This window comes from Spea bombifrons, chromosome 1, assembly GCF_027358695.1.
Source record: "Spea bombifrons isolate aSpeBom1 chromosome 1, aSpeBom1.2.pri, whole genome shotgun sequence".
Lineage (NCBI taxonomy): Eukaryota > Metazoa > Chordata > Amphibia > Anura > Pelobatidae > Spea > Spea bombifrons.
In genome coordinates, this window is record NC_071087.1 from 142,440,794 (window position 1) to 142,467,557 (window position 26,764).

Sequence of the window (26,764 nt, forward strand, 5' to 3'; positions counted from 1 at the left end):
GCAGAGAGGTCGGGACGCTGAAGCAGTAAGGTGCCGGGTAATACGGACGGTGTTACTACAGTTGCTCGCTGTAATTATGGGGACCGGGTCCGGCGTGTGCCGGGGAGGAGGAAGGGGAAATATTATTAACTCTAAATATTACCGCGAGGGAGAGGGTATAGGAGGCGCAGTACAATGACACGAAGGAGATGAGACTGTATAGAATATAGATCATATGGGGACAGGAAGTATGTATACAGCTATACGTATACTGTCATACATCAATTACACGAATACATGCTTTAGGTACAGAAATGCACATACTGCCATACATCAGTTACACAAATACATGCTTTAAGTACAGACATGCTTATACTGGCATATGCCATACACATACAAGCTTGTATGTTGTGGAATGCATTTTGCAAGCTATGCCCGATGTCCGTTTCTTTGCTGGTGGGAGACGATTAGCAGAATTGTTTTAAGGAAAATAGAGCCACCGCTTGAACTGGGACCTCTCTCCACAACAGGTGTATCTGTGGGCCAGATCAGCTCTGTTCTTATGGCCTGTGTATATAATATACGAGAGGTAATGAGCATTAAGCTTTTTTTCTATTGTTTAAAATATTAGTTATATTAACATATTATTTGTTTTGGTGTTAGAGTCCTACTAAATATTAAAGCATGGATGAAGAACCAGAAAGAACCAAGCGCTGGGAAGGAGGCTATGAAAGAACATGGTATGCGTTAATATGTCTCGTCTAAGTTTCGTTTACATGGATGTATAACGTTACAGGTATTTTATCAGTTGTCGAACACACGTCGGAACCGTTCAAACCCTCTTTGTGCTGTTTTTTTTGTTTGCGTGTTTATAGGGAGGTGCTAAAGGAGGACGAGTCTGGATCACTTAAATCCACAATAGATGAAATTCTTTTCAAGGACAAAAGGAAAAGGTATGGTTAACCAGTTGTAAGCAATAAATAATTGCGGACATGCACATATAAATAACAAAAAATGTTACTGTATTGCTGTGTTTTAGTCTAACGCCCCAGTAGGGCTTTTAAATGGACACTCAAACCATCGTACGCTCTAATGCATATGATAGCTAAGTATTCCTTTTAAATTTTACCGTGTGGGTCCCCTTGTAAATGCATGTAGATACTCTGCATTTCATTTCTTCTTCTGCCCTCCAGACCCTTAGCTGAACACATCTGCTGCCTGCGCCCATGTGGGATGCTCAGCTAATACAATGATGGAATTTAAATAGGCGTAAAGTCCTCCTGAATCTAACATGAGACCAAGGACTGATTAAAAGTCTATACATCAGGAACAGTTAAAGGAAGTTGAGGAATGTATGTTCAAGTACTTACAAGGTACTTTAATATACAGTCTTCTATGGTGAGGCTGTGTGTGACACTGGAATCCCCTTTGAATTATACGTTTCCGCTTTGTTCTAGATGGCATTATAGCCGGTAGGAAGTCCCCAATCACAATAAAACAGATATGTGCAGTTTAAGAAATGCACATAATCTATACTAAATTAAAACAAAGGAACACATGTTATATTGCAAGGGCATCCAACATGCGGCCTGCGGCCCAAATGTAGCTTGCGGGACATCAAAGTGTAGCCCGCTGAGGACCATGCGGATGTATATACACGGCTCGGTTTAAATTACTGCAGAGCCAGTCAGGAGTGGGGTGACGAAGATCAGATCACTCCTGACCACTTGATGTCCCCCTCCCATAAGTGACAGCTGTCACAGAGTGAGAGGTTATCCAAGGTAAAGAAAAACATTTTATTTTTTAATACATAATTATCGCAAACTGATCAGTTATTAGTGACACTTTAGGTCACTGATTATTGATCAGTCTTGCCGATCAATGTCAGTGGGCTAAACAAGTCACAAGTGATTTTTAAATTTTATAATTTTTTATATGCTCTGGATATTAATAATGCAGCGCATTGTTATGAATTTTGGGCCGGTAGAGCCATATTCTCAATAGAAAATTTAACAGGGCCCACGCGCACATACATTTCTGATGAAATGACCCACTGCTGAAAAAAACTGGAGTCAAGCTATCAGACACTTTCAAATCAGTGGTCATGCCATCAGACGCTTTTTCTTTAGATTAGCAAAAGGTGCCTTAGACCTGGAAATGTGATAATAATCATATAATGTTACAATTTTAGTGGATTTTGCAGAGTTCTCACACAAATATATCTCCCTACAAAATTAGATACGTTTATTAAACAAATTAAAGGTAAATATCCGCTCATATCTAGCAAATTACCTTTTATAACATTTCTGCATATATTACAAAATTCCACCGTTGGACCAACACATTTACACTGCACATATCTCACACACACACCCCTATATAATATCTTACAATATGGTGCATTTTTACTGTGGAAATTTAAAGATATAGCACCCCAAATAGCAGTGCAGTACTTGATAAATGTCATATTTCAACATTCTACATGGGGTTAAAAAAAAAAAACCCCATTGGACCAATACAGTTACACTGCACATATCTCAAACACAACCCCCTCTATTATTTCTGAGAATATGGTGCATTTTTACTGTGGAAATTTAAAGCTATAGTGCCCCAAGTATCAGCCCGGTAGAAAGCAACCGTAATTTTTCAACATTCTACATGGGGTTGAAAAAAATTCCCCCATTGGACCAATACAGTTACACTGCAGATATCTCAAACACATGCCCCTCTATTATTTCTGAGAATATGGTGCATTTTAACTGTGGAAATATAAAGCTATAGCGCCCCAAATATTAGCCCAATACATAGCAAATGGGATTTTTCAAAAATCTACAGGGGTTAAAAAAAATTCCCCCATTGGACCAATACAGTTACACTGCAGATATCTCAAACACATGCCCCTCTATTATTTCTGAGAATATGGTGCATTTTTACTGTGGAAATTTAAAGCTATAGCACCCCAAATATCAGCCCAGTAGACAGCAACTGCCATTTTTCAACATTCTACAGAGGGTTAAAAAAAATTCCCCCATTGGACCAATATATTTACACTGCACATATCTCAAGCACACCCCCTTCTATTATTTCTGAGAATATGGTGCATTTTTACTGTGGAAATTTAAAGCTATAGCGCCCCAAATATCATCCCAGTAGACAGCAACTGGCATTTTTCAGCATTCTACAGAGGGTTAAAAAAAATTCCCCATTGGACCAATACAGTTACACTGCAGATATCTCAAACACATGCCCCTCTATTATTTCTGAGAATATGGTGCATTTTTACTGTGGAAATTTAAAGCTATAGCGCCCCAAATATTAGCCCAATTCATAGCAAATGGGATTTTTCAAAAATCTACAGTGGGTTAAAAAAAATTCCTCTATTGGACCAATTCAGTTACACTGCAGATTTCTCAAAGACATGTCCCTCTATTATTTCTGAGAATATGGTGCATTTTTACTGTGGAAATTTAAAGCTATAGCACCCCAAATATCAGCCCAGTAGACAGCAACTGCCATTTTTCAACATTCTACAGAGGGTTAAAAAAAATTCCCCCATTGGACCAATATATTTACACTGCACATATCTCAAGCACACCTCCTTCTATTATTTCTGAGAATATGGTGCATTTTTACTGTGAAAATTTAAAGCTATAGTGCCCCAAATATCAGCCCAGTAGACAGCAACCGTCATTTTTCAACATTCTACAGGGGGTTGAAAAAAATTCCCCCATTGGACCAATACAGTTACACTGCAGATATCTCAAACACATGCCCCTCTATTATTTCTGAGAATATGGTGCATTTTTACTGTGGAAATTTAAAGCTATAGCGCCCCAAATATCATCCCAGTAGACAGCAACTGGCATTTTTCAGCATTCTACAGAGGGTTAAAAAAAATTTCCCCATTGGACCAATACAGTTACACTGCAGATATCTCAAACACATGCCCCTCTATTATTTCTGAGAATATGGTGCATTTTTACTGTGGAAATTTAAAGCTATTGCGCCCCAAATATTAGCCCAATTCATAGCAAATGGGATTTTTCAAAAATCTACAGAGGGTTAAAAAAAAAATCCTCTATTGGACCAATTCAGTTACACTGCAGATTTCTCAAAGACATGTCCCTCTATTATTTCTGAGAATATGGTGCATTTTTACTGTGGAAATTTAAAGCTATAGCGCCCCAAATATTAGCCCAATACATAGCAAATGGGATTTTTCAAAAATCTACAGGGGTTAAAAAAAATTCCCCCATTGGACCAATATATTTACACTGCACATATCTCAAGCACACCCCCTTCTATTATTTCTGAGAATATGGTGCATTTTTACTGTGAAAATTTAAAGCTATAGTGCCCCAAATATCAGCCCAGTAGACAGCAACCGTCATTTTTCAACATTCTACAGGGGGTTGAAAAAAATTCCCCCATTGGACCAATACAGTTACACTGCAGATATCTCAAACAAGTGCCCCTCTATTATTTCTGAGAATATGGTGCATTTTTACTGTGGAAATTTAAAGCTATAGCGCCCCAAATATTAGCCCAATTCATAGCAAATGGGATTTTTCAAAAATCTACAGAGGGTTAAAAAAAATTCCTCCATTGGACCAATTCAGTTACAGTGCAAGTATCTCAAATACACCATCCTCTATTATTTCTGAGGATATGGTGCATTTTTACTGTGGAAATTTAAAGCTATAGCGCCCCAAATATTAGCCCAATACATAGCAAATGGGATTTTTTAAAAATCTACAGGGGTTAAAAAAAATTCCCCCATTGGACCAATACAGTTACACTGCAGATTTCTCAAAGACATGTCCCTCTATTATTTCTGAGAATATGGTGCATTTTTACTGTGGAAATTTAAAGCTATAGCACCCCAAATATCAGTCCAATAGACAGCAACTGGCATTTTTCAACACTCTACAGAGGGTTAAAACAAATTCCCCCATTGGACCAATACAGTTACACTGCACATATCTCAAGCACACCCCCTTCTATAATTTCTGAGAATATGGTGCATTTTTACTGTGAAAATTTAAAGCTATAGCGCCCAAAAATTTGCCCAGTAGACAGCAACCGTCATTTTTCAACATTCTACAGGGGTTTGAAAAAAAATTCCCCCATTGGACCAATACAGTTACACTGCAGATATCTCAAACACATACCCCTCTATTATTTCCGAGAATATGGTGCATTTTTACTGTGGAAATTTAAAGCTATAGCGCCCCAAATATTAGCCCAATACATAGCAAATGGGATTTTTCAAAAATCTACAGGGGTTAAAAAAAAATCCCCCATTGGACCAATATATTTACACTGCACATATCTCAAGCACACCCCCTTCTATTATTTCTGAGAATATGGTGCATTTTTACTGTGGAAATTTAAAGCTATAGCGCCCCAAATATCATCCCAGTAGACAGCAACTGGCATTTTTCAGCATTCTACAGAGGGTTAAAAAAATATTCCCCATTGGACCAATACAGTTACACTGCATATATCTCAAACACATGCCGCTATATTATTTCTGAGAATATGGTGCATTTTTACTGTGGAAATTGAAAGCTATAGCGCCCCAAATATTAGCCCAATTCATAGCAAATGAGATTTTTCAAAAATCTACAGAGGGTTAAAAAAAATTCCCCCATTGGACCAATTCAGTTACAGTGCAAGTATCTCAAACACACCATCCTCTATTATTTCTGAGGATATGGTGCATTTTTACTGTGGAAATTTAAAGCTATAGCGCCCCAAATATTAGCCCAATACATAGCAAATGGGATTTTTTAAAAATCTACAGGGGTTAAAAAAAATTCCCCCATTGGACCAATATATTTACACTGCACATATCTCAAGCACACCCCGTTCTATTATTTCTGAGAATATGGTGCATTTTTACTGTGAAAATTTCAAGCTATAGCACCCCAAATATCAGCCCAGTAGACAGCAACCGTCATTTTTCAACATTCTACAGGGGTTTGAAAAAATTCCCCCATTGGACCAATATATTTACACTGCACATATCTCAAGCACACCCCCTTCTATTATTTCTGAGAATATGGTGCATTTTTACTGTGGAAATTTAAAGCTATGGCGCCCCAAATATCATCCCAGTAGACAGCAACTGGCATTTTTCAGCATTCTACAGAGGGTTAAAAAAAATTCCCCCATTGGACCAATACAGTTACACTGCAGATATCTCAAACACATGCCCCTCTATTATTTCTGAGAATATGGTGCATTTTTACTGTGGAAATTTAAAGCTATTGCTCCCCAAATATCAGGCCAGTAGACAGTAACTGACATTTTTCAACATTCTACAGGGGGTTAAAAAAAATTCCCTATTGGACCAATACAGTTACACTGCAGATATCTCAAACACATGCCCCTCTATTATTTCTGAGAATATGGTGCATTTTTACTGTGGAAATTTAAAGCTATAGCGCCCCAAATATCAGCCCAGTAGACAGCAATTGCCATTTTTCAACATTCTACAGGGGGTTAAAAAAAAATTCCCCATTGGCCCAATACAGTTACACTGCAGATATCTCAAACACATGCCCCTCTATTATTTCTGAGAATATGGTGCATTTTTACTGTGGAAATTTAAAGCTATAGCGCCCCAAATATTAGCCCAATTCATAGCAAATGGGATTTTTCAAAAATCTACAGAGGGTTAAAAAAAATTCCTCCATTGGACCAATTCAGTTACAGTGCAAGTATCTCAAACACACCATTCTCTATTATTTCCGAGAATATGGTGCATTTTTACTGTGGAAATTTAAAGCTATAGCGCCCCAAATATCATCCCAGTAGACAGCAACTGGCATTTTTCAGCATTCTACAGAGGGTTAAAAAAAAATTCCCCCATTGGACCAATACAGTTACACTGCACATATCTCAAACACATGCTCCTCTATTATTTCTGAGAATATGGTGCATTTTTACTGTGGAAATTTAAAGCTATAGCACCCCAAATATCGGCCCAGTAGACAGTAACTGCCATTTTTCAACATTCTACAGGGGGTTAAAAAAAAAATCCCCATTGGACCAATACAGTTACACTGCAGATATCTCAAACACATGCCCCTCTATTATTTCCAAAAATATGGTGCATTTTTACTGTGGAAATATGAAGCTATAGTGCCCCAAATATTAGCCCAATTCATAGCAAATGGGATTTTTCTAAAATCTACAGAGGGTTAAAAAAATCCCTCCATTGGACCAATTCAGTTACAGTGCAAGTATCTCAAACACACCATTCTCTATTATTTCTGAGAATATGGTGCATTTTTACTGTGGAAATTTAAAGCTATAGAGCCCCAAATATCATCCCAGTAGACATCAACTGGCATTTTTCAGCATTCTACAGAGGGTTAAAAAAAATTCCCCCATTGGACCAATACAGTTACACTGCAGATATCTCAAACACATGCCCCTCTATTATTTCTGAGAGTATGGTGCATTTTTACTGTGGAAATTTAAAGCTATAGTGCCCCAAATATCAGCCCAGTAGACAGTAACTGCCATTTTTCAACATACTACAGAGGGTTAAAAAAAATTCCTCCATTGGACCAATTCAGTTACAGTGCAAATATCTCAAACACACCATCCTCTATTATTTCTGAGAATATGGTGCATTTTTACTGTGGAAATTTAAAGCTATAGCGCCCCAAATATCATCCCAGGAGACAGCCACTGGAATTTTTCAGCATTCTACGGAGGGTTAAAAAAATATTCCCCATTGGACCAATACAGTTACACTGCATATATCTCAAACACATGCCGCTATATTATTTCTGAGAATATGGTGCATTTTTACTGTGGAAATTTAAAGCTATATCGCCCCAAATATCAGCCCAGTAGACAGTAACTGCCATTTTTCAACATTCTACAGGGGTTTAAAAAAAAATTCCCCATTGGACCAATACAGTTACACTGCAGATATCTCAAACACATGCCCCTCTACTATTTCTGAGAATATGGTGCATTTTTACTGTGGAAATTTAAAGCTATAGCGCCCCAAATATCAGCCCAATAGACAGCAACTGCCATTTTTCAACATTCTACAGGGGGTTAAAAAAAAATTCCCCATTGGACCAATACAGTTACACTGCAGATATCTCAAACACATGCCCCTCTATTATTTCTGAGAATATGGTGCATTTTTACTGTGGAAATTTAAAGCTATAGGGCCCCAAATATCAGCCCAGCAGACAGCAACTGACATTTTTCAACATTCTACAGGGGTAGAAAAAAATTCTCCCATTGGACCAAAACAGTTACACTGCAGATATCTCAAACACATGCCCTTCTATTATTTCCGAGAATATGGTGCATTTTTACTGTGGAAATTTAACGCTACAGTGCCCCAAATATCAGCCCAATACATAGCAAAAGGGATTTTTCAACATTCTACAGAGGGTTAAAGAAAATTCCTCCATTGGACCAATTCAGTTACAGTGCAAGTATCTCAAACACACCATTCTCTATTATTTCTGAGAATATGGTGTATTTTTACTGTGGAAATTTAAAGCTATAGCGCCCCAAATATCATCCCAGTAGACAGCAACTGGCATTTTTCAGCAGTCTACAGAGGGTTAAAAAAATTCCCCCATTGGAGCAGTACAGTTACACTGCAGATATCTCAAACACATGCCCCTCTATTATTTCTGATAATATGGTGCATTTTTACTGTGGAAACTTAAAGCTACAGTGCCCCAAATATCAGCCCAATACATAGCAAATGGGATTTTTCAACATTCTACAGAGGGTAAAAAAAAAATCCTCCATTGGACCAATTCAGTTACAGTGCAAGTATCTCAAACACACCATCCTCTATGATTTCTGAGAATATGGTGCATTTTTACTGTGAAAATTTAAAGCTATGGCGCCCCAAATATCATCCCAGTGGACAGCTAATGGGATTTTTCAACATTCTACAGAGGGTTAAAAAAAATTCCCCCATTGTACCAATACAGTTACACTGCAGATATCTCAAACACATGCCCTTCTATTATTTCTGAGAATATGGTGCATTTTTACTGTGGAAATATAAAGCTATAGTGTAATTTAGTTATAAATATAAAGGTCCTGGTATATGTCACTGTCAAACAACCCCCCAATATGTGTTCAGCAACATCTCCTGAGTATGGTGATACCCCACATGTATAGGTTTGTCAGATTGTTTGGCTGGCAAAAGGCTACTTTTGGGACATGCGTAATTCAGGTAGTCATTTGGTCATTCTGCCTCTATATCCTCTTTGGATTATCTTTGAAGCAGACTACTTCAATTTACCACATCAAACCATATATTTTTGAAAACTAGACACCACAAAGTATTTCAAATGCTGGTATTTTAACCCTTTTATGCATGAGATTCTACCACCTGTCTTTCCCAAAATTTAATTTTGTATTTTTTTCCACACAAATTGTACTTCAGGAATGAATTCATAGCTCCTGGTATGCGTCACTATCGAACATATATAAATAAATATAAATATTTTTATATTCTCATGCATAAAAGGTTTAAAATACCAGCATTTGAAATACTTTGTGGTGTCTAGTTTTCAAAAATATATGGTTTGATGTGGTAAATTGAAGTAGTCTGCTTCAAAGATAATCCAAAGAGGATATAGAGGCAGAATGACCAAATGACTACCTGAATTACGCATGTCCCAAAAGTAGCCTTTTGCCAGCCAAACAATCTGACAAACCTATACATGTGGGGTATCACCATACTCAGGAGATGTTGCTGAACACATATTGGGGGGTTGTTTGACAGTGACATATACCAGGACCTTTATATTTATAACTAAATTACACTATAGCTTTATATTTCCACAGTAAAAATGCACCATATTCTCAGAAATAATAGAAGGGCATGTGTTTGAGATATCTGCAGTGTAACTGTATTGGTACAATGGGGGAATTTTTTTTAACCCTCTGTAGAATGTTGAAAAATCCCATTAGCTGTCCACTGGGATGATATTTGGGGCGCCATAGCTTTAAATTTTCACAGTAAAAATGCACCATATTCTCAGAAATCATAGAGGATGGTGTGTTTGAGATACTTGCACTGTAACTGAATTGGTCTAATGGAGGATTTATTTTTTACCCTCTGTAGAATGTTGAAAAATCCCATTTGCTATGTATTGGGCTGATATTTGGGGCACTGTAGCTTTAAGTTTCCACAGTAAAAATGCACCATATTATCAGAAATAATAGAGGGGCATGTGTTTGAGATATCTGCAGTGTAACTGTACTGCTCCAATGGGGGAATTTTTTTAACCCTCTGTAGACTGCTGAAAAATGCCAGTTGCTGTCTACTGGGATGATATTTGGGGCGCTATAGCTTTAAATTTCCACAGTAAAAATGCACCATATTCTCAGAAATAATAGAGAATGGTGTGTTTGAGATACTTGCACTGTAACTGAATTGGTCCAATGGAGGAATTTTTTTTAACCCTCTGTAGAATGTTGAAAAATCCCTTTTGCTATGTATTGGGCTGATATTTGGGGCACTGTAGCTTAAAATTTCCACAGTAAAAATGCACCATATTCTCGGAAATAATAGAAGGGCATGTGTTTGAGATATCTGCAGTGTAACTGTTTTGGTCCAATGGGAGAATTTTTTTCTACCCCTGTAGAATGTTGAAAAATGTCAGTTGCTGTCTGCTGGGCTGATATTTGGGGCCCTATAGCTTTAAATTTCCACAGTAAAAATGCACCATATTCTCAGAAATTATAGAGGGGCATGTGTTTGAGATATCTGCAGTGTAACTGTATTGGTCCAATGGGGAATTTTTTTTTAACCCCCTGTAGAATGTTGAAAAATGGCAGTTGCTGTCGACTGGGCTGATATTTGGGGCGCTATAGCTTTAAATTTCCACAGTAAAAATGCACCATATTCTCAGAAATAGTAGAGGGGCATGTGTTTGAGATATCTGCAGTGTAACTGTATTGGTCCAATGGGGAATTTTTTTTTAAACCCCTGTAGAATGTTGAAAAATGGCAGTTACTGTCTACTGGGCTGATATTTGGGGCGATATAGCTTTAAATTTCCACAGTAAAAATGCACCATACTCTCAGAAATAATAGAGGGGCATGTGTTTGAGATATCTGCAGTGTAACTGTATTGGTCCAATGGGGGAATTTTTTTTAACCCTCTGTAGAATGCTGAAAATGCCAGTTGCTGTCTACTGGGATGATATTTGGGCTGCTATAGCTTTAAATTTCCACAGTAAAAATACACCATATTCTAAGAAATAATAGAGAATAGTGTGTTTGAGATACTTGCACTGTAACTGAATTGGTCCAATGGAGGATTTTTTTTCAACCCTCTGTAGATTTTCGAAAAATCCCATTTGCTATGAATTGGGCTAATATTTGGGGCGCTATAGCTTTAAATTTCCACAGTAAAAATGCACCATATGCTCAGAAATAATAGAGGGGCATGTGTTTGAGATATCTGCAGTGTAACTGTATTGGTCCAATGGGGATTTTTTTTTAACCCCCTGTAGAATGTTGAAAAATGTCAGTTACTGTCTACTGGGCTGATATTTTGGGCGCTATAGCTTTAAATTTCCACAGTAAAAATGCACCATATTCACAGAAATAATAGAGGGGTATGTGTTTGAGATATCTGCAGTGTAACTGTATTGGTCCAATGGGGGGATTTTTTTTAACCCTCCGTACAATGCTGAAAAATGGCAGTTGCTGTCTACTGGGATGATATTTGGGGCACTATAGCTTTAAATTTACAAAGTAAAAATGCACCATATTCTCAGAAATAATAGAGGATGGTGTGTTTGAGATATTTGCACTGTAACTGAATTGGTCCAATGGAGGAATTTTTTTTAACCCTCTGTAGAATGCTGAAAAATGCCAGTTGCTGTCTACTGGGATGATATTTGGGGCGATATAGCTTTAAATTTCCACAGTAAAAATGCACCATATTCTCAGAAATAATAGAGGGGCATGTGTTTGAGATATCTGCAGTGTAACTGTATTGGGCCAATGGGGAATTTTTTTTAACCCCCTGTAGAATGTTGAAAAATGGCAATTGCTGGCTACTGGGCTGATATTTGGGGCGCTATAGCTTTGAATTTCCACAGTAAAAATGCACCATATTCTCAGAAATAATAGAGGGGCATGTGTTTGAGATATCTGCAGTGTAACTGTATTGGTCCAATGGGGAATTTTTTTTTAACCCCCTGTAGAATGTTGAAAAATGTCAGTTACTGTCTACTGGGCTGATATTTGGGGAGCTATAGCTTTAAATTTCCACAGTAAAAATGCACCATATTCTCAGAAATAATAGAGGGGCATGTGTTTGAGATGTCTGCAGTGTAACTGTATTGGTCCAATGGGGGAATTTTTTTAACCCTCTGTAGAATGCTGAAAAATGCCAGTTGCTGTCTACTGGGATGATATTTGGGGCGCTATAGCTTTAAATTTCCACAGTAAAAATGCACCATATTCTCAGAAATAATAGAAGGGGGTGTGCTTGAGATATGTGCAGTGTAAATATATTGGTCCAATGGGGGAATTTTTTTTAACCCCTGTAGAATGTTGAAAAATTACGGTTGCTATGTATTGGGCTAATATTTGGGGCGCTATAGCTTTAAATTTCCACAGTAAAAATGCACCATATTCTCAGAAATAATAGAGGGGCACTTGTTTGAGATATCTGCAGTGTAACTGTATTGGTCCAATGGGGGAATTTTTTTCAAACCCCTGTAGAATGTTGAAAAATGACGGTTGCTGTCTACTGGGCTGATATTTGGGGTGCTATAGCTTTAAATTTTCACAGTAAAAATGCACCATATTCTCAGAAATAACAGAACGGGGTGTGCTTGAGATATGTGCAGTGTAAATATATTGGTCCAATGGGGGAATTTTTATTAACCCTCTGTAGAGTGTTGAAAAATGCCAGTTGCTGTCTACTGGGCTGATATTTGGGGTGCTATAGCTTTAAATTTCCACAGTAAAAATGCACCATATTCTCAGAAATAATAGAGGGGCATGTCTTTGAGAAATCTGCAGTGTAACTGTATTGATCCAATGGGGGAATTCTTTTTAACCCCTGTAGATTTTAAAAAAATCCCATTTGCTATGTATTGGGCTAATATTTGGGGCGCTATAGCTTTAAATATCCACAGTAAAAATGCACCATATCCTCAGAAATAATAGAGGATGGTGTGTTTGAGATACTTGCACTGTAACTGAATTGGTCCAATGGGGGAATTTTTTTTAACCCTCTGTAGATTTTTGAAAAATCTCAGTTGCTATGAATTGGGCTAATATTTGGGGTGCTATAGCTTTCAATTTCCACAGTAAAAATGCACCATATTCTCAGAAATAATATAGCGGCATGTGTTTGAGATATCTGCAGTGTAACTGTATTGGTCCAATGGGGAATTTTTTTTTAACCCTCTGTAGAATGCTGAAAAATGCCAGTTGCTGTCTACTGGGATGATATTTGGGGCGCTATAGCTTTAAATTTCCACAATAAAAATGCACCATATTCTCAGAAATAATAGAAGGGGGTGTGCTTGAGATATGTGCAGTGTAAATATATTGGTCCAATGGGGGAATTTTTTTTAACCCCTGTAGATTTTTGAAAAATCCCATTTGCTATGTATTGGGCTAATATTTGGGGCGCTATAGCTTTAAATTTCCACAGTAAAAATGCACCATATTCTCAGAAATAATAGAGGGGCACTTGTTTGAGATATCTGCAGTGTAACTGTATTGGTCCAATGGGGGAATTTTTTTTCAAACCCCTGTAGAATGTTGAAAAATGACGGTTGCTGTATACTGGGCAGATATTTGGGGCGCTATAGCTTTAAATTTTCACAGTAAAAATGCACCATATTCTCAGAAATTATAGAAGGGGGTGTGCTTGAGATATGTGCAGTGTAAATATATTGGTCCAATGGGGGAATTTGTTTTAACCCTCTGTAGAGTGTTGAAAAATGCCAGTTGCTGTCTACTGGGCTGATATTTGGGGTGCTATAGCTTTAATTTTCCACAGTAAAAATGCACCATATTCTCAGAAATAATAGAGGGACATGTCTTTGAGAAATCTGCAGTGTAACTGTATTGGTCCAATGAGGGAATTTTTTTTAACCCATGTAGATTTTTAAAAAATCCCATTTGCTATGTATTGGGCTAATATTTGGGGCACTATAGCTTTAAATTTCCACAGTAAAAATGCACCATATCCTCAGAAATAATAGAGGATGGTGTGTTTGAGATACTTGCACTGTAACTGAATTGGTCCAATGGAGGAATTTTTTTTAACGTTCTGTAGATTTTTGAAAAATCCCATTTGCTATGAATTGGGCTAATATTTGGGGCGCTATAGCTTTAAATTTCCACAGTAAAAATGCACCATATTCTCAGAAATAATAGAGGGGCACTTGTTTGAGATATCTGCAGTGTAACTGTATTGGTCCAATGGGGGAATTTTTTTCAACCCCCTGTAGAATGCTGAAAAATGACGGTTGCTGTCTACTGGGCTGATATTTGGGGCACTATAGCTTTAAATTTTCACAGTAAATATGCACCATATTCTCAGAAATAATAGAGAGGCATGTCTTTGAGAAATCTGCAGTGTAACTGAATTGGTCCAATAGAGGAATTTTTTTTAACCCTCTGTAGATTTTTGAATAATCCCATTTGCTATGAATTGGGCTAATATTTGGGGCGCTATAGCTTTAAATTTCCACAGTAAAAATACACCATATTCTCAGAAATAATAGAGGGGCATGTGTTTGAGATATCTGCAGTGTAACTGTATTGGTCCAATGGGGAATTTGTTTTTAACCCTCTGTAGAATGCTGAAAAATGCCAGTTGCTGTCTACTGGGATGATATTTGGGGCGCTATAGCTTTAAATTTCCACAGTAAAAATGCACCATATTCTCAGAAATAATAGAGGGGCATGTGTTTGAGATATCTGCAGTGTAACTGTATTGGTCTAATGGGGGAATTTTTTTTAACCCCCTGTAGAATGTTGAAAAATGGCAATTGCTGTCTACTGGGATGATATTTGGGGCACTATAGCTTTAAATTTCCACAGTAAAAATGCACCATATTCTCAGAAATAATAGAGGGGCATGTGTTTGAGATATCTGCAGTGTAACTGTATTGGTCCAATGGGGAATTTTTTTTAACCCCCCTGTAGAATGTTGAAAAATGTAAGTTACTGTCTACTGGGCTGATATTTGGGGAGCTATAGCTTTAAATTTCCACAGTAAAAATGCACCATATTCTCAGAAATAATAGAGGGGCATGTGTTTGAGATGTCTGCAGTGTAACTGTATTGGTCCAATGGGGGAATTTTTTTTAACCCTCTGTAGAATGCTGAAAAATGCCAGTTGCTGTCTACTGGGATGATATTTGGGGCGCTATAGCTTTAAATTTCCACAGTAAAAATGCACCATATCCTCAGAAATAATAGAGGATGGTGTGTTTGAGATACTTGCACTGTAACTGAATTGGTCCAATGGAGGAATTTTTTTAACCCTCTGTAGATTTTTGAAAAATCTAATTTGCCATGAATTGGGCTAATATTTGGGGCGCTATAGCTTTCAATTTCCACAGTAAAAATGCACCATATTCTCAGAAATAATATAGGGGCATGTGTTTGAGATATCTGCAGTGTAACTGTATTGGTCCAATGGGGAATTTTTTTTTAACCCTCTGTAGAATGCTGAAAAATGCCAGTTGCTGTCTACTGGGATGATATTTGGGGCGCTATAGCTTTAAATTTCCACAGTAAAAATGCACCATATTCTCAGAAATAATAGAAGGGGGTGTGCTTGAGATATGTGCAGTGTAAATATATTGGTCCAATGGGGGAATTTTTTTTTAACCCCTGTAGATTTTTGAAAAATCCCATTTGCTATGAATTGGGCTAATATTTGGGGCGCTATAGCTTTAAATTTCCACAGTAAAAATGCACCATATTCTCAGAAATAATAGAGGGGCATGTGTTTGAGATATCTGCAGTGTAACTGTATTGGTCCAATGGGGAATTTTTTTTTAACCCCCTGTAGAATGTTGAAAAATGACGGTTGCTGTCTACTGGGCTGATATTTGGGGCGCTATAGCTTTAAATTTTCACAGTAAAAATGCACCATATTCTCAGAAATAATAGAGGGGCACTTGTTTGAGATATCTGCAGTGTAACTGTATTGGTCCAATGGGGCAATTTTTTTTAACCCCCTGTAGAATGTTGAAAAATGAAGGTTGCTGTCTACTGGGCTGATATTCGGGGCGCTATAGCTTTAAATTTTCACAGTAAAAATGCACCATATTCTCAGAAATAATAGAGGGGCATGTGTTTGAGATATCTGCAGTGTAACTGTATTGGTCCAATGGGGAATTTTTTTTAACCCTCTGTAGAATGTTGAAAAATGGCAGTTGATGTCTACTGGGCTGATATTTGGGGCGCTATAGCTTTAAATTTCCACAGTAAAAATGCACCATATTCTCAGAAATAATAGAGGGGCATGTGTTTGAGATATCGGCAGTGTAACTGTATTGGTCCAATGGGGGAATTTTTTTTAACCCTCTGTAGAATGCTGAAAAATGCCAGTTGCTGTCTACTGGGATGATATTTGGGGTGCTATAGCTTTAAATTTCCACAGTAAAAATGCACCATATTCTCAGAAATAATAGAGAATGGTGTGTTTGAGATATGTGCAGTGTAACTGAATTGGTCCAATGGAGGAATTTTTTTTAACCCTCTGTAGATTTTAGAAAAATCCCATTTGCTATGTATTGGGCTAATATTTGGGGCGCTATAGCTTTAAATTTCCACAGTAAAAATGCACCATATTCTCAGAAACAATAGAGGGGCATGTGTTTGAGATATCTGCAGTGTAACTGTATTGGTCCAATGGGGGAATTTTTTTCAACCCCATGTAGAATGTTGAAAAATTACAGTTGCTGTCTACCGGGCTGATACTTGGGGCACTATAGCTTTAAATTTCCACAGTAAAAATGCACCATATTCTCAGAAATAATAGAGGGGGTTGTGTTTGAGATATGTGCAGTGTAACTGTATTGGTCCAATGGGGTTTTTTTTTTTTAACCCCATGTAGAATGTTGAAATATGACATTTATCAAGTACTGCACTGCTATTTGGGGTGCTATATCTTTAAATTTCCACAGTAAAAATGCACAATATTGTAAGATATTATATAGGGGTGTGTGTGTGAGATATGTGCAGTGTAAATGTGTTGGTCCAACGGTGGAATTTTGTAATATATGCAGAAATGTTATAAAAGGTAATTTGCTAGATATGAGCGGATATTTACCTTTAATTTGTTTAATAAACGTATCTAATTTTGTAGGGAGATATATTTGTGTGAGAACGCTGCAAAATCCACTAAAAATTGTAACATTATATGATTATTATCACATTTCCAGGTCTAAGGCACCTTTTGCTAATCTAAAGAAAAAGCGTCTGATGGCATGACCACTGATTTGAAACTGTCTGATAGCTTGACTCCAGTTGAAAAAACATGGACCCCCTGTTATATTGTGTGTGTAGATGCCGGTTTTCTATATTTCAAACATTTAATGGGTTTACTCTCTTTTCTCTTCTTTTTTCTTTTGTTTAAACTAATTTGTTTATGTAATATTATTTGTAATGGGCCATATACCGGTATAACAAAGTAAGGTATTTTTTTTGCATATACTCAGAAGTTAAATAGACTCAAACAAACTGAAACAATTATAGAGTATCCGGTTTTAATTTATTTCCCTACTCTTCCCATGGGCTGTTAAACTATCAAAAGTGATGGGTGATGCGTTCAGGATGAATGGTTACTAATCTGTTATACAGAGAGTGAATATACCTGGTCTGTGACATGGCTTTCTAATGCCTTACCGTTACATGCCATACATTGGTAAATTGCATGCATCCAGTAGCTTATTTAAGTACCAATCTACACACAGTCCTATCTACAAAACCTACATCAAGATATAGAGCCTCTAATTGTAAATACTGATGCAAATGTAATAATAAGTTACATTTTACCTTCCCTATGTAATAGCCTACGCACCTACACTTAATTCTTTTGTTTTATATTTCTAGAGTCTTCGAACACCGTGGCCAAGTTCGACTTGGAATGGTAAGAGTTAAAATGTTTACAATATCGAACAGTGAAAATAATCTTGTGGTTTTCTTACATATAGTTTATAGTTGTGTAGGTTGGTTTGTAGTATTTTAATGCTGTATTATTTTTTCAGATGCGCCACCTTTATGTGGTTATTGATGGTTCTAGAACAATGGAAGACCAAGATCTGAAACCCAACAGGCTCACGTCTACGTTAAAGGTAAGGATTGCACCTTTTTCTTTACCATCTAGACAGATATTCTTGCAACTTGGCTTTGCGGCTCTGACAATTGCATTGCTGATTATGTGTAAGTATCATAGTCTCATAGAATTTCTCAGTATAGTATTTCTCATTTTGTATAAATGTTACATGCATATCTGTTCAATGCATGGGAAAGGAAGACGAGGAGTATTTCGCTGTTTTGCTTGATGTGGCAGTATACATGTCTTTTAATGCAAACATTCTCTGACACACTTAACATTTTTTTTTTAGTTGATGGAATATTTTGTGGATGAATATTTTGATCAAAACCCTATAAGTCAGGTATGTGTTATGTCACCAATTCTATAATTCTCACAGATTATCCTTGGGCTGTGGCTTCTGCTTTAAATGGAATGCATTACGTTGCCATAAGAGTATTGATTTTATATATTGAATGAGGGTGGATTACTTATAAGGCAGACTGGGCATATGTGCCTCGAGTGCCCAGTTTAGGTGCCAGCAGCGGCAAAAGCTATCGCTCAGCTAATGCCTGCACATTGTTCTTTCATCTCCAACACATTGGGTGCCTAAAGCATTAAATGCTTTATAGTTTATTGCCTTGTCTGAGTTATTTATTTGTATGCATGTATGTACATTTCTTAGTGGGGTTGCAGGTTTCTGTTGAAAGTAGAGTCACACGTCCCACACAACCCCTCCAACGATGAATGCATATTTAAAATACTTTATGTACTTTAATATGCATTTTATACTTGTAGGGTAATAAATAAAATAAATTACTTTGCTGTAGGAGACGCTGCAGCACTAGAGTTTTCCCACCACTTTTGACTGTTTAAAGCAGGCAGTCAGTGGCAGGAAAGCCATTGAAATCAGTTGCCTGATCAGTGTCGGCATCTCAGTAGACCCCCAGAACTCTTTCTCAAACTGGCTGGCAATAAGTATATGGAATAATAAAGAAAACATTTAAAAGGTGACTCTCTTGCATTGAAGTTGGTTTGTGTCCCTTTTATGATTATTTATTACTATTATTAATTTATTTTATTAAGCTCTAACAAACTACGCAGCACTGTACAATTTAAATGGGGCACTTAACACATACATAGCAAATGTACATTATCACATACAGACACATCAGTGTTTAGAACCCCGACTTGGCTAAATGGTCAGATTGCCATCTAGCCTTATGATACTTACACAAAGTTCCTGGCAGGGATTCTGGGTTTACAATCTAAATGGATTATAAATCCAAATCTAAATGAAGTCTTACATTAATTTTATTTCCACATAAATAATTCCTTTGTTTTGTTTTTTTTTCTACTTTTTTTGTATAAAATGTTTATCCACTAAAGATGATCTATCAATTCCCCTTTATCTTATGTCACAAATTCAGAATAAGGGGGAACATTTTTCATGTTCAGTCTTATCTTGTATATTTGCCTGGATCTGCATTGCTTTACCCCAAATACAGGCCGGCTTTTACTTGCTATAGTTGTGTGTCTTTGGGATCTACTGTTAGGAAAATTGATATATAACTTTACTCTTTTTTTCTAGGTTGGCCTCATTGTTACAAGAAATAAGAGGGCAGAAAAGTTGACAGAACTTGCTGGTATGAAACATGTCAATTTCAATTCTCTTTAAATTTTGTTAAAGTTTTTTCTATGTTAATCAGTAGTGGACCATTAAAAACTGGGCTATATCTTAACACATAAAACTCATACAGATTTAATAGAATATGCCAGAAGCCTAATTAGAACTGCAGGGTTCAGGGTCTCTATACCCTTTTCAGTTTATGTGGATCCCTATATTTGGCTGTTTAAAATCACTTTTTGTGAAATCCTGTGAGAAAGGAGCTCTTGTTTGTGCAGTTGCCAAATTTTAATTTTTTTCCTCTAGGTAATCCCAGACAGCATATAACTGCGCTGAAGAAGGCTGTAGACATGACCTGTACCGGCGAGCCGTCCCTGTACAATTCCCTAAACCTGGCTTTACAGACTCTGAAGTTAGTGTCTCTAAATTCTGTAATAAATGTATTGCAATTATTTTTAGCACATTCCTCTGGCCGGTCTCATCACTCATTGAATAATATATCATGTAGGCCCAGCTCAGCCCTTTTTGTTGAAGAAACTTACCGGTGTTGGCCTTTCATAATGAAAAGTGAGGCGTTGGACCCACAATTCTCCTGCAAACTCTTGCTTTAGTGAATAAAACCCAGTGGTAGATATACCAACATTTCTAAACATTTTCCCAGCAAAACAATAGTATCCTTCTGTACATCTTCCAAATTTTCACTTAATAAGGGGATCCATGTTATAAAATTATAGTTTAGTAACTTCACTTTAATGAAACGATCATGCAAACCCTAATTTGGTGAGAATTGGAATGGTATAGGACAATGATGGTGAATGTTTTTGGGCCCAAGTGCCCAATTCTCTGCATCAAACCAAGTTGCAGACCTCAAAGTACCAACACTACATATTAAACATAGAAAGGAAGTTTTTACAGTACAAAATTACTATACACAACAGTGTGCATCATTCTGCCCATATGAATTATGTTTGTTTGTTAAGCATAGAATGTGTCAGCAGATAACCATTTGACCCATCTATCTGCCCAAGCAGAAAAACACATGAAAAGAGGGTCGGCTTGTGAAAAGGATTTTATAAAATAACATTAGCATTTGCAAACAAAATAAATGGAGTCACTCACTCATTCACTCTTTTATTCACATAATCATTAATTCACACAATCATTCATTCTCTTACTCATTTACACCTTCATTATTGCATTAAAAAAAAACAATCAAGCAATTCAACCACATTCATGCTCTCATTCATACCCAATTCATACATTAATTCATTCATTCTGTCATTCACACAAAGTATCCACACATGAATTCATACTCTCATCTGTTCCCACAATTCATCCACACATTAATTAATCATTCTCTCACTCATTCTCACTCTATTTCAATATTTTTACTACCCCCTTTCTCACTATCCCCCCCTTCATACTGTCTACCCCAGCCCCCTTTGTTCACTTACCCTGCTGAAGTGCTGTGGTGGAGCGCAAAGCCTCTGTCTCGTTGCTGTTCCGTGGTGTTCGCTGCTTCACTGCTCAGCGCCAGAATATATTGTCATATTCTGGCGCTCAGCATGTAATGCCAGCATCGCGTCCAAGATCGAGGCCTCACACTCCCACCAAGGCAGTCAGGGCAGCACCGAGGAGGGTGGCGGCTTTTTCATGAGCGACCGCATGGCGCCCCTCTCTCTCTCCTTCCACACACCTCAACGGCCGGCTCTGTCAGTTGGCAACCGAGCTGCGTGCCACAACTGAAGGCTTTGCGTGCCCGTTGTGGCATAGGTTCGCCATTGCTGGTATAGGAGGTACCCCACTTCTCATGGTTAATTTTCTCTTATGAGCATATAACTTTAGATTATTAAATAGTATGTTCTCTTCTATTTTTTTTTCTCATACAGACACATGCCTGGTCATACGAGTCGTGAAATCTTGGTGATTTTTAGTAGTCTGACTACATGCGACCCTTGTAATATCTATGAAATGATAAAGGTAAATACTAATTCCCATTTTAGTGAATACATACCAATGTGGCTTATTTAATCAAATCAATGACTGTATCAGTAGCAGTTCATGCATTTAGTGAACTTTTATATGGTTTGATTGAAAAATATATGTAAGCATTATAAAAATTAATGTTTCAGTGTATATTTTTGTAGTTCCTATCTGCAAGGTTTAGATACAGATATCTAGACTAATTGTGATTGCTGGACTTATTGGGTACCTTATCTATAACATGTCTGTATTCTAACAAAACATTTCCTTTGATTTCCCGTCAGTGCCTGAAAGCCAGCAAAATCCGAGTGTCTGTAATCGGCCTTTCTGCTGAAGTGCGAGTCTGTACTGTGCTGACACGAGAGACTGGTGGTGAGCAATATTCTGTACTGTGTATTTTGGTGGGCCATAGTCGGATATCTTTTTTTTTTTTTTTAAATAAAAAAAATAAAAAAGGAATTAAAATATTTGTATGGCTTTTTAAGGGTTATGTCTTAAACATAAAGATCAGTCCTTGATGGCGGTTATGATACATTTATGTTTCTGGAGTGCTTTTTAAAAAAGGATACCCTCACATGAACAAGAAAGGTCTGTCAAGAAGGTACCGATTTGTTCAATTTGTCCTCATGTGAAAAGATGAAAAAAAAAAAACCTTCAAGGTCCAGGATATTACTATAAACCTTTAGGTCATTTATAGAGTTAAGCTTCATTTTTCCTCAATCAGCAAAAAAACCTGGCAATTTTATCTGGAAGCTGCAAACAAACTTATTTTTTTTGCTACTGACTGTTGGTTATATTGTTTGTTTAGGCTGTACCGAACATAAATGTCAGTTTTATATCCTGAAGTTTTCTGCCATATACTTGGAAAAAGGCCGCCGCCACCAGGAGGAACAATAATGTAACAAAATCATGCAGATCCTGAGAACAGGAACTATATACAGATAACATTGGTTACAAATACATGTTTATTTTAAAATCTGTAAATGCCAGAACTGAATGTAAGATTCCAGAAAAGAGTCGTTAAGAGGTTATAATTGCCTTTTTTTTTTAATAAGGTGTCTATCATGTGATTTTGGATGAAAGTCACTTCAAGGAACTCCTCATGTATCACGTGAGCCCTCCACCTGCAAGTAATGGCTCTGAGTGTTCACTCATCCGCATGGGTAAGCACACATTTTCTTCTTATCTTGTTTTTAATTTGAGTAGAGAAGATGGGAGAGAATACACAGATTGTATGTATGAAATTGCACAAATAAGAGGCAAATATAATAGAGTATTTTAAAGTAAGCTTTCAGTTTGCGTTGGCACATGATTTAGCAGTTGCATTCCCTCCCAACTTTTTTTTAACCTGTTTTTTAAACCCTGTGTTTTTCAACTTGTTTCTTTCCACCTCAGGCTTTCCTCAGCATACGATGGGTTTTCTCTCCGACCAGGATGCAAAGCCTTCTTTTAGCATGGCGTATGTACACATTTTTCCATGCTTACAAGGGTAACAAATATAAAATCTGTTTGTTAGGCTTCTTTCTTTTAGTAATTCCTGTGAAGCTCTCTGGATTTTAAATTGGATGGACTGTTTTTTTGTTGTTTTTTTTTTTTGCAACCAGGTATGTGATGTACCAGGTATGTCACAAAAATGGCAATACTTGCAATGCACTGTGTGTTCTGACACTTTTCTATCAGAACCAGCATTAACTTTTTCAGCAATTTTGGGCTAGAGTAGCTCATCTGTGAATTTTGACCATATGAGCCAGCCTTGCCCCCCCCCCCCAATTTTCCTTCCTTGGATCACTTATGATAGGTATTGACCGCTGCAGACCGTAAACACCCCACAATAGCTGCAGTTTGGGAGATGCTCTGACCCAGTCGTCTAGCCATCACAATTTGGCCCTTGTCAAAGTCACTCAGATCCATACGCTTGCCCATTTTTCCTGTTTCTAAAACATCAACTTTGAGGATGAGATGTTCACTTCCTGCCTACTAAATCCCACCCATAATTTTATGGCTGATTGGTGTATGTAACAGGACATGGGTGCAGAATTAGCAGATTTGTGCTTTATTGCAAAAAAACCCCAAAAACATTGGGTATTTCTAAACTCAGGACAAATGTTAGAATCTATTTAGCATTCTTTTTAATTTCGTTTTTTAAATGAGTAAAGTTTTTAAATACGTCAGGTTTTTTTTTTTTTTCAATTTTACAAAGTAGGTATCAACATATTTAGGTTGCAATGTCAGCAAGAAATGGCTGAAGTTTTTTGCAAACTGCAATTTATACACTGATTATTCTGTTCTTTGGTATGTTTTAACAGGCACCTGGATAATAATAGTGAACCAGGCTTGACATTAGGAGGCTACTTCTGTCCACAGTGTAAAGCCAAGTACTCAGAACTTCCTGTGGAATGTAAAGTCTGTCGTAAGTGTATTTACTAATCCTGTTTATTGGATTACTTCTACTCATTCAAATTATTGCATAACAAGTCAAGGTCGACTGCAATCTTAACCCTTTAATGACAACCCATTGTCCTTAAGGAGTTAATCTCAATCATCTGCAACGTCTGTTTATTAAAAGTGTGAGGCAAAAACCATACAAATAACAAAGGTAAGTGAAAGAAACTTGAACTTTGATGGCTGATAAGAACCATTTCTAGTCTTCCCATGTTTCCTAATGTAAAGACCCAGAGCATAATCAGCCCTTGGTCTTGACTTAGATTCAGGATCATTTTCTGCCTATCCTGTCCATGTGTAAATGCCCTCGTTTCTGCTGGAAGGCTGTTCCATTTCAGTGATTTTTATTGTGCATGAGAGTACAGTACACCTTGCAACAAAGAACTATAAAGTTTTACAATCCGCTGGTGTGTAAAATAAAAATGTAATTAAAATATGCTGAGTACTCTTGCTGTCCTCTTGACCTTTAATGAACTACCAGTTTTGAATGCAAATGCTTGTTACAAACGTATAACTTGCAGTCCAGTGGTGTTATACTGATCCAAAGCAATGCCCTCTTGTCCTAGGTCTTACACTGGTGTCTGCACCTCATCTAGCAAGATCCTATCACCACCTCTTCCCATTAGATGCTTTTAAGGAAATTTGCCTGGAAGAGTATGAAGGAGAGAGGTAACACATTATATTATATTTTGTAGTTTCAAAAATTAATGGGCGGTTATACATACATAGTGCTAATGAAGTTAATTTGGAACTATGTTAAGAACTGATGGCTGCATTAGCTGATCGCCTAAATATGTATTTTGTATTATGTAGTAGATTTAGAGCGTGTGAACTATGACTAATGTTGAAATGTCTGTTTAATGTAATAATTATATCAACATATGTTTCATTGCAATTATTAGGCAGTGTCGCGGTTGTGATGGAGAACTCAAAGATCAGAAAGTAAGTATCGTGTATCAAATAGCCAGGCAGAGAGTGGATTCAGATACTGTCTTTACATGACATCCGATATAATGCAGTTGCACAGGCCTCCTATACACTGGAATCTAAATGGTGATGGTGCTGCCTCTGCAGTAAAAGTCTTTATTTGCTCTTAACGGGATACTCCAGCCTTCATATACACCTTAATGCACATAGATGAGAGGTCCCTTTAAATTTACATGGTGGCCCCCTTGCTAATGCATGGGAGATTTTGCAGAGATATGCATTTGCCCCGCCTGCTATTTTCTATGCAGGAGATGCGTTTGACTGAACACATCTCCTGATGTTCTTAATGCAAGTCAGCTCCAGTGCTCACACTGCAAACGGTGAAGCCCCCATTGCATTTCAATGGAAGCACTTTGGTGTCACTGAGTGGCTGCTTCAATCAGCCAATAAGTGGTGAGAATTTGTCGTGGGGGTGGGGGAGCTGCAGCTTTCAGGTAAGCATTTTTTTTAAAAAAAATTTAAAGAATGCGTATTAAAATACTAATAGACTCCTGTTATTCCACATGTTGCCATGTTACCATGGTTAAAATCATAAGGAATGACGGCTACCTTCTTTAATTGTCACTTTCTTAACTGTATCATGAGTTTGTATTCACATATACTGACCGCAGTAACATTTATTCTTTTCTTTGTTAATATAGGTTTACATTTGCACCGTTTGCCAGAGTGTTTTCTGTGTGGAGTGTGACCTGTTTATCCACGATTCCCTGCATTGCTGTCCTGGTTGTATCCATGCCCAGCCCAGCCCTGCCGTATCATGACCCTATTCTACAGCCTCTACCAGTGTGATAATACCTGACAATCTCCAGCTTCACTAATGCTTCTGACTGGCTGATCTACAGGAAAGCAGAAGAACAGTGTTTTTTCTTGTTTATAATCTAATTTATTTAGATTAAATGTTAGAAATATAACAGGTCTTTGTTTTCTAGAACATTGCAAAAAATATATTCTACTATCTCTTAAACACTACATGTAAAGACCATCTGCTTGATGAATGGTCCCTGTAGTATTTAACCCTCTGAGAATGTCCCATTGAGTATAAAGAGCTGTGTATATTATATTGCACTCGGTTAAGAAGGCTCACTAGGAGTGAATAAGTGTCAGCATTTTTAAGTAGTTTCATATGACACTTAAGGAATGTACTCTGCAAATAGTGGATTAACAGTTCCCATGGAATTATTTTGTTTACCTTTGAAACATGGACTTATGTTTTGCTGTAACGCTGATCTAGAACTTATAAGGGGCAGGAGAATGTTCAGTTTTGTACTTAAGGTGGAAATGTATAAATATACTTTTTAGTGGGACTAGTACGGTTTTCTACCTCTTTATGAATCATTTTCATGCAGCCTTGTAAGCATTAAACAAATACTTTTTTATGTTGTGTTTTACTTGTATGTATACTGTGGCTTTTTATTAACTAAACT

General features: G+C 37.2%; 1 protein-coding gene across 3 annotated transcripts; it reads left to right on the forward strand.

The window, feature by feature from the left end:
* Positions 1–26,716, forward strand: GTF2H2 (general transcription factor IIH subunit 2). Of its 3 annotated transcripts, none has more exons than XM_053475401.1 (16): positions 1–70; positions 643–719; positions 855–932; positions 18,100–18,136; positions 18,255–18,341; positions 18,615–18,665; positions 19,893–19,947; positions 20,235–20,340; positions 21,818–21,908; positions 22,196–22,283; positions 22,967–23,074; positions 23,307–23,370; positions 24,218–24,321; positions 24,920–25,022; positions 25,256–25,295; positions 25,982–26,716. In XM_053475401.1, the coding sequence occupies exons 2-16, from the start codon at positions 664–666 to the stop codon at positions 26,099–26,101; spliced, it is 1,188 nt and encodes a 395-aa protein (XP_053331376.1). In that variant the 5' UTR covers positions 1–70; positions 643–663; the 3' UTR covers positions 26,102–26,716. The 3 variants fall into 3 exon arrangements, with proteins under 3 accessions (XP_053331376.1, XP_053331369.1, XP_053331383.1); XM_053475394.1 differs by having other exon boundaries at positions 4–37; XM_053475408.1 differs by having other exon boundaries at positions 5–30.
* The last annotated feature ends 48 nt before the right edge of the window (positions 26,717–26,764 follow it).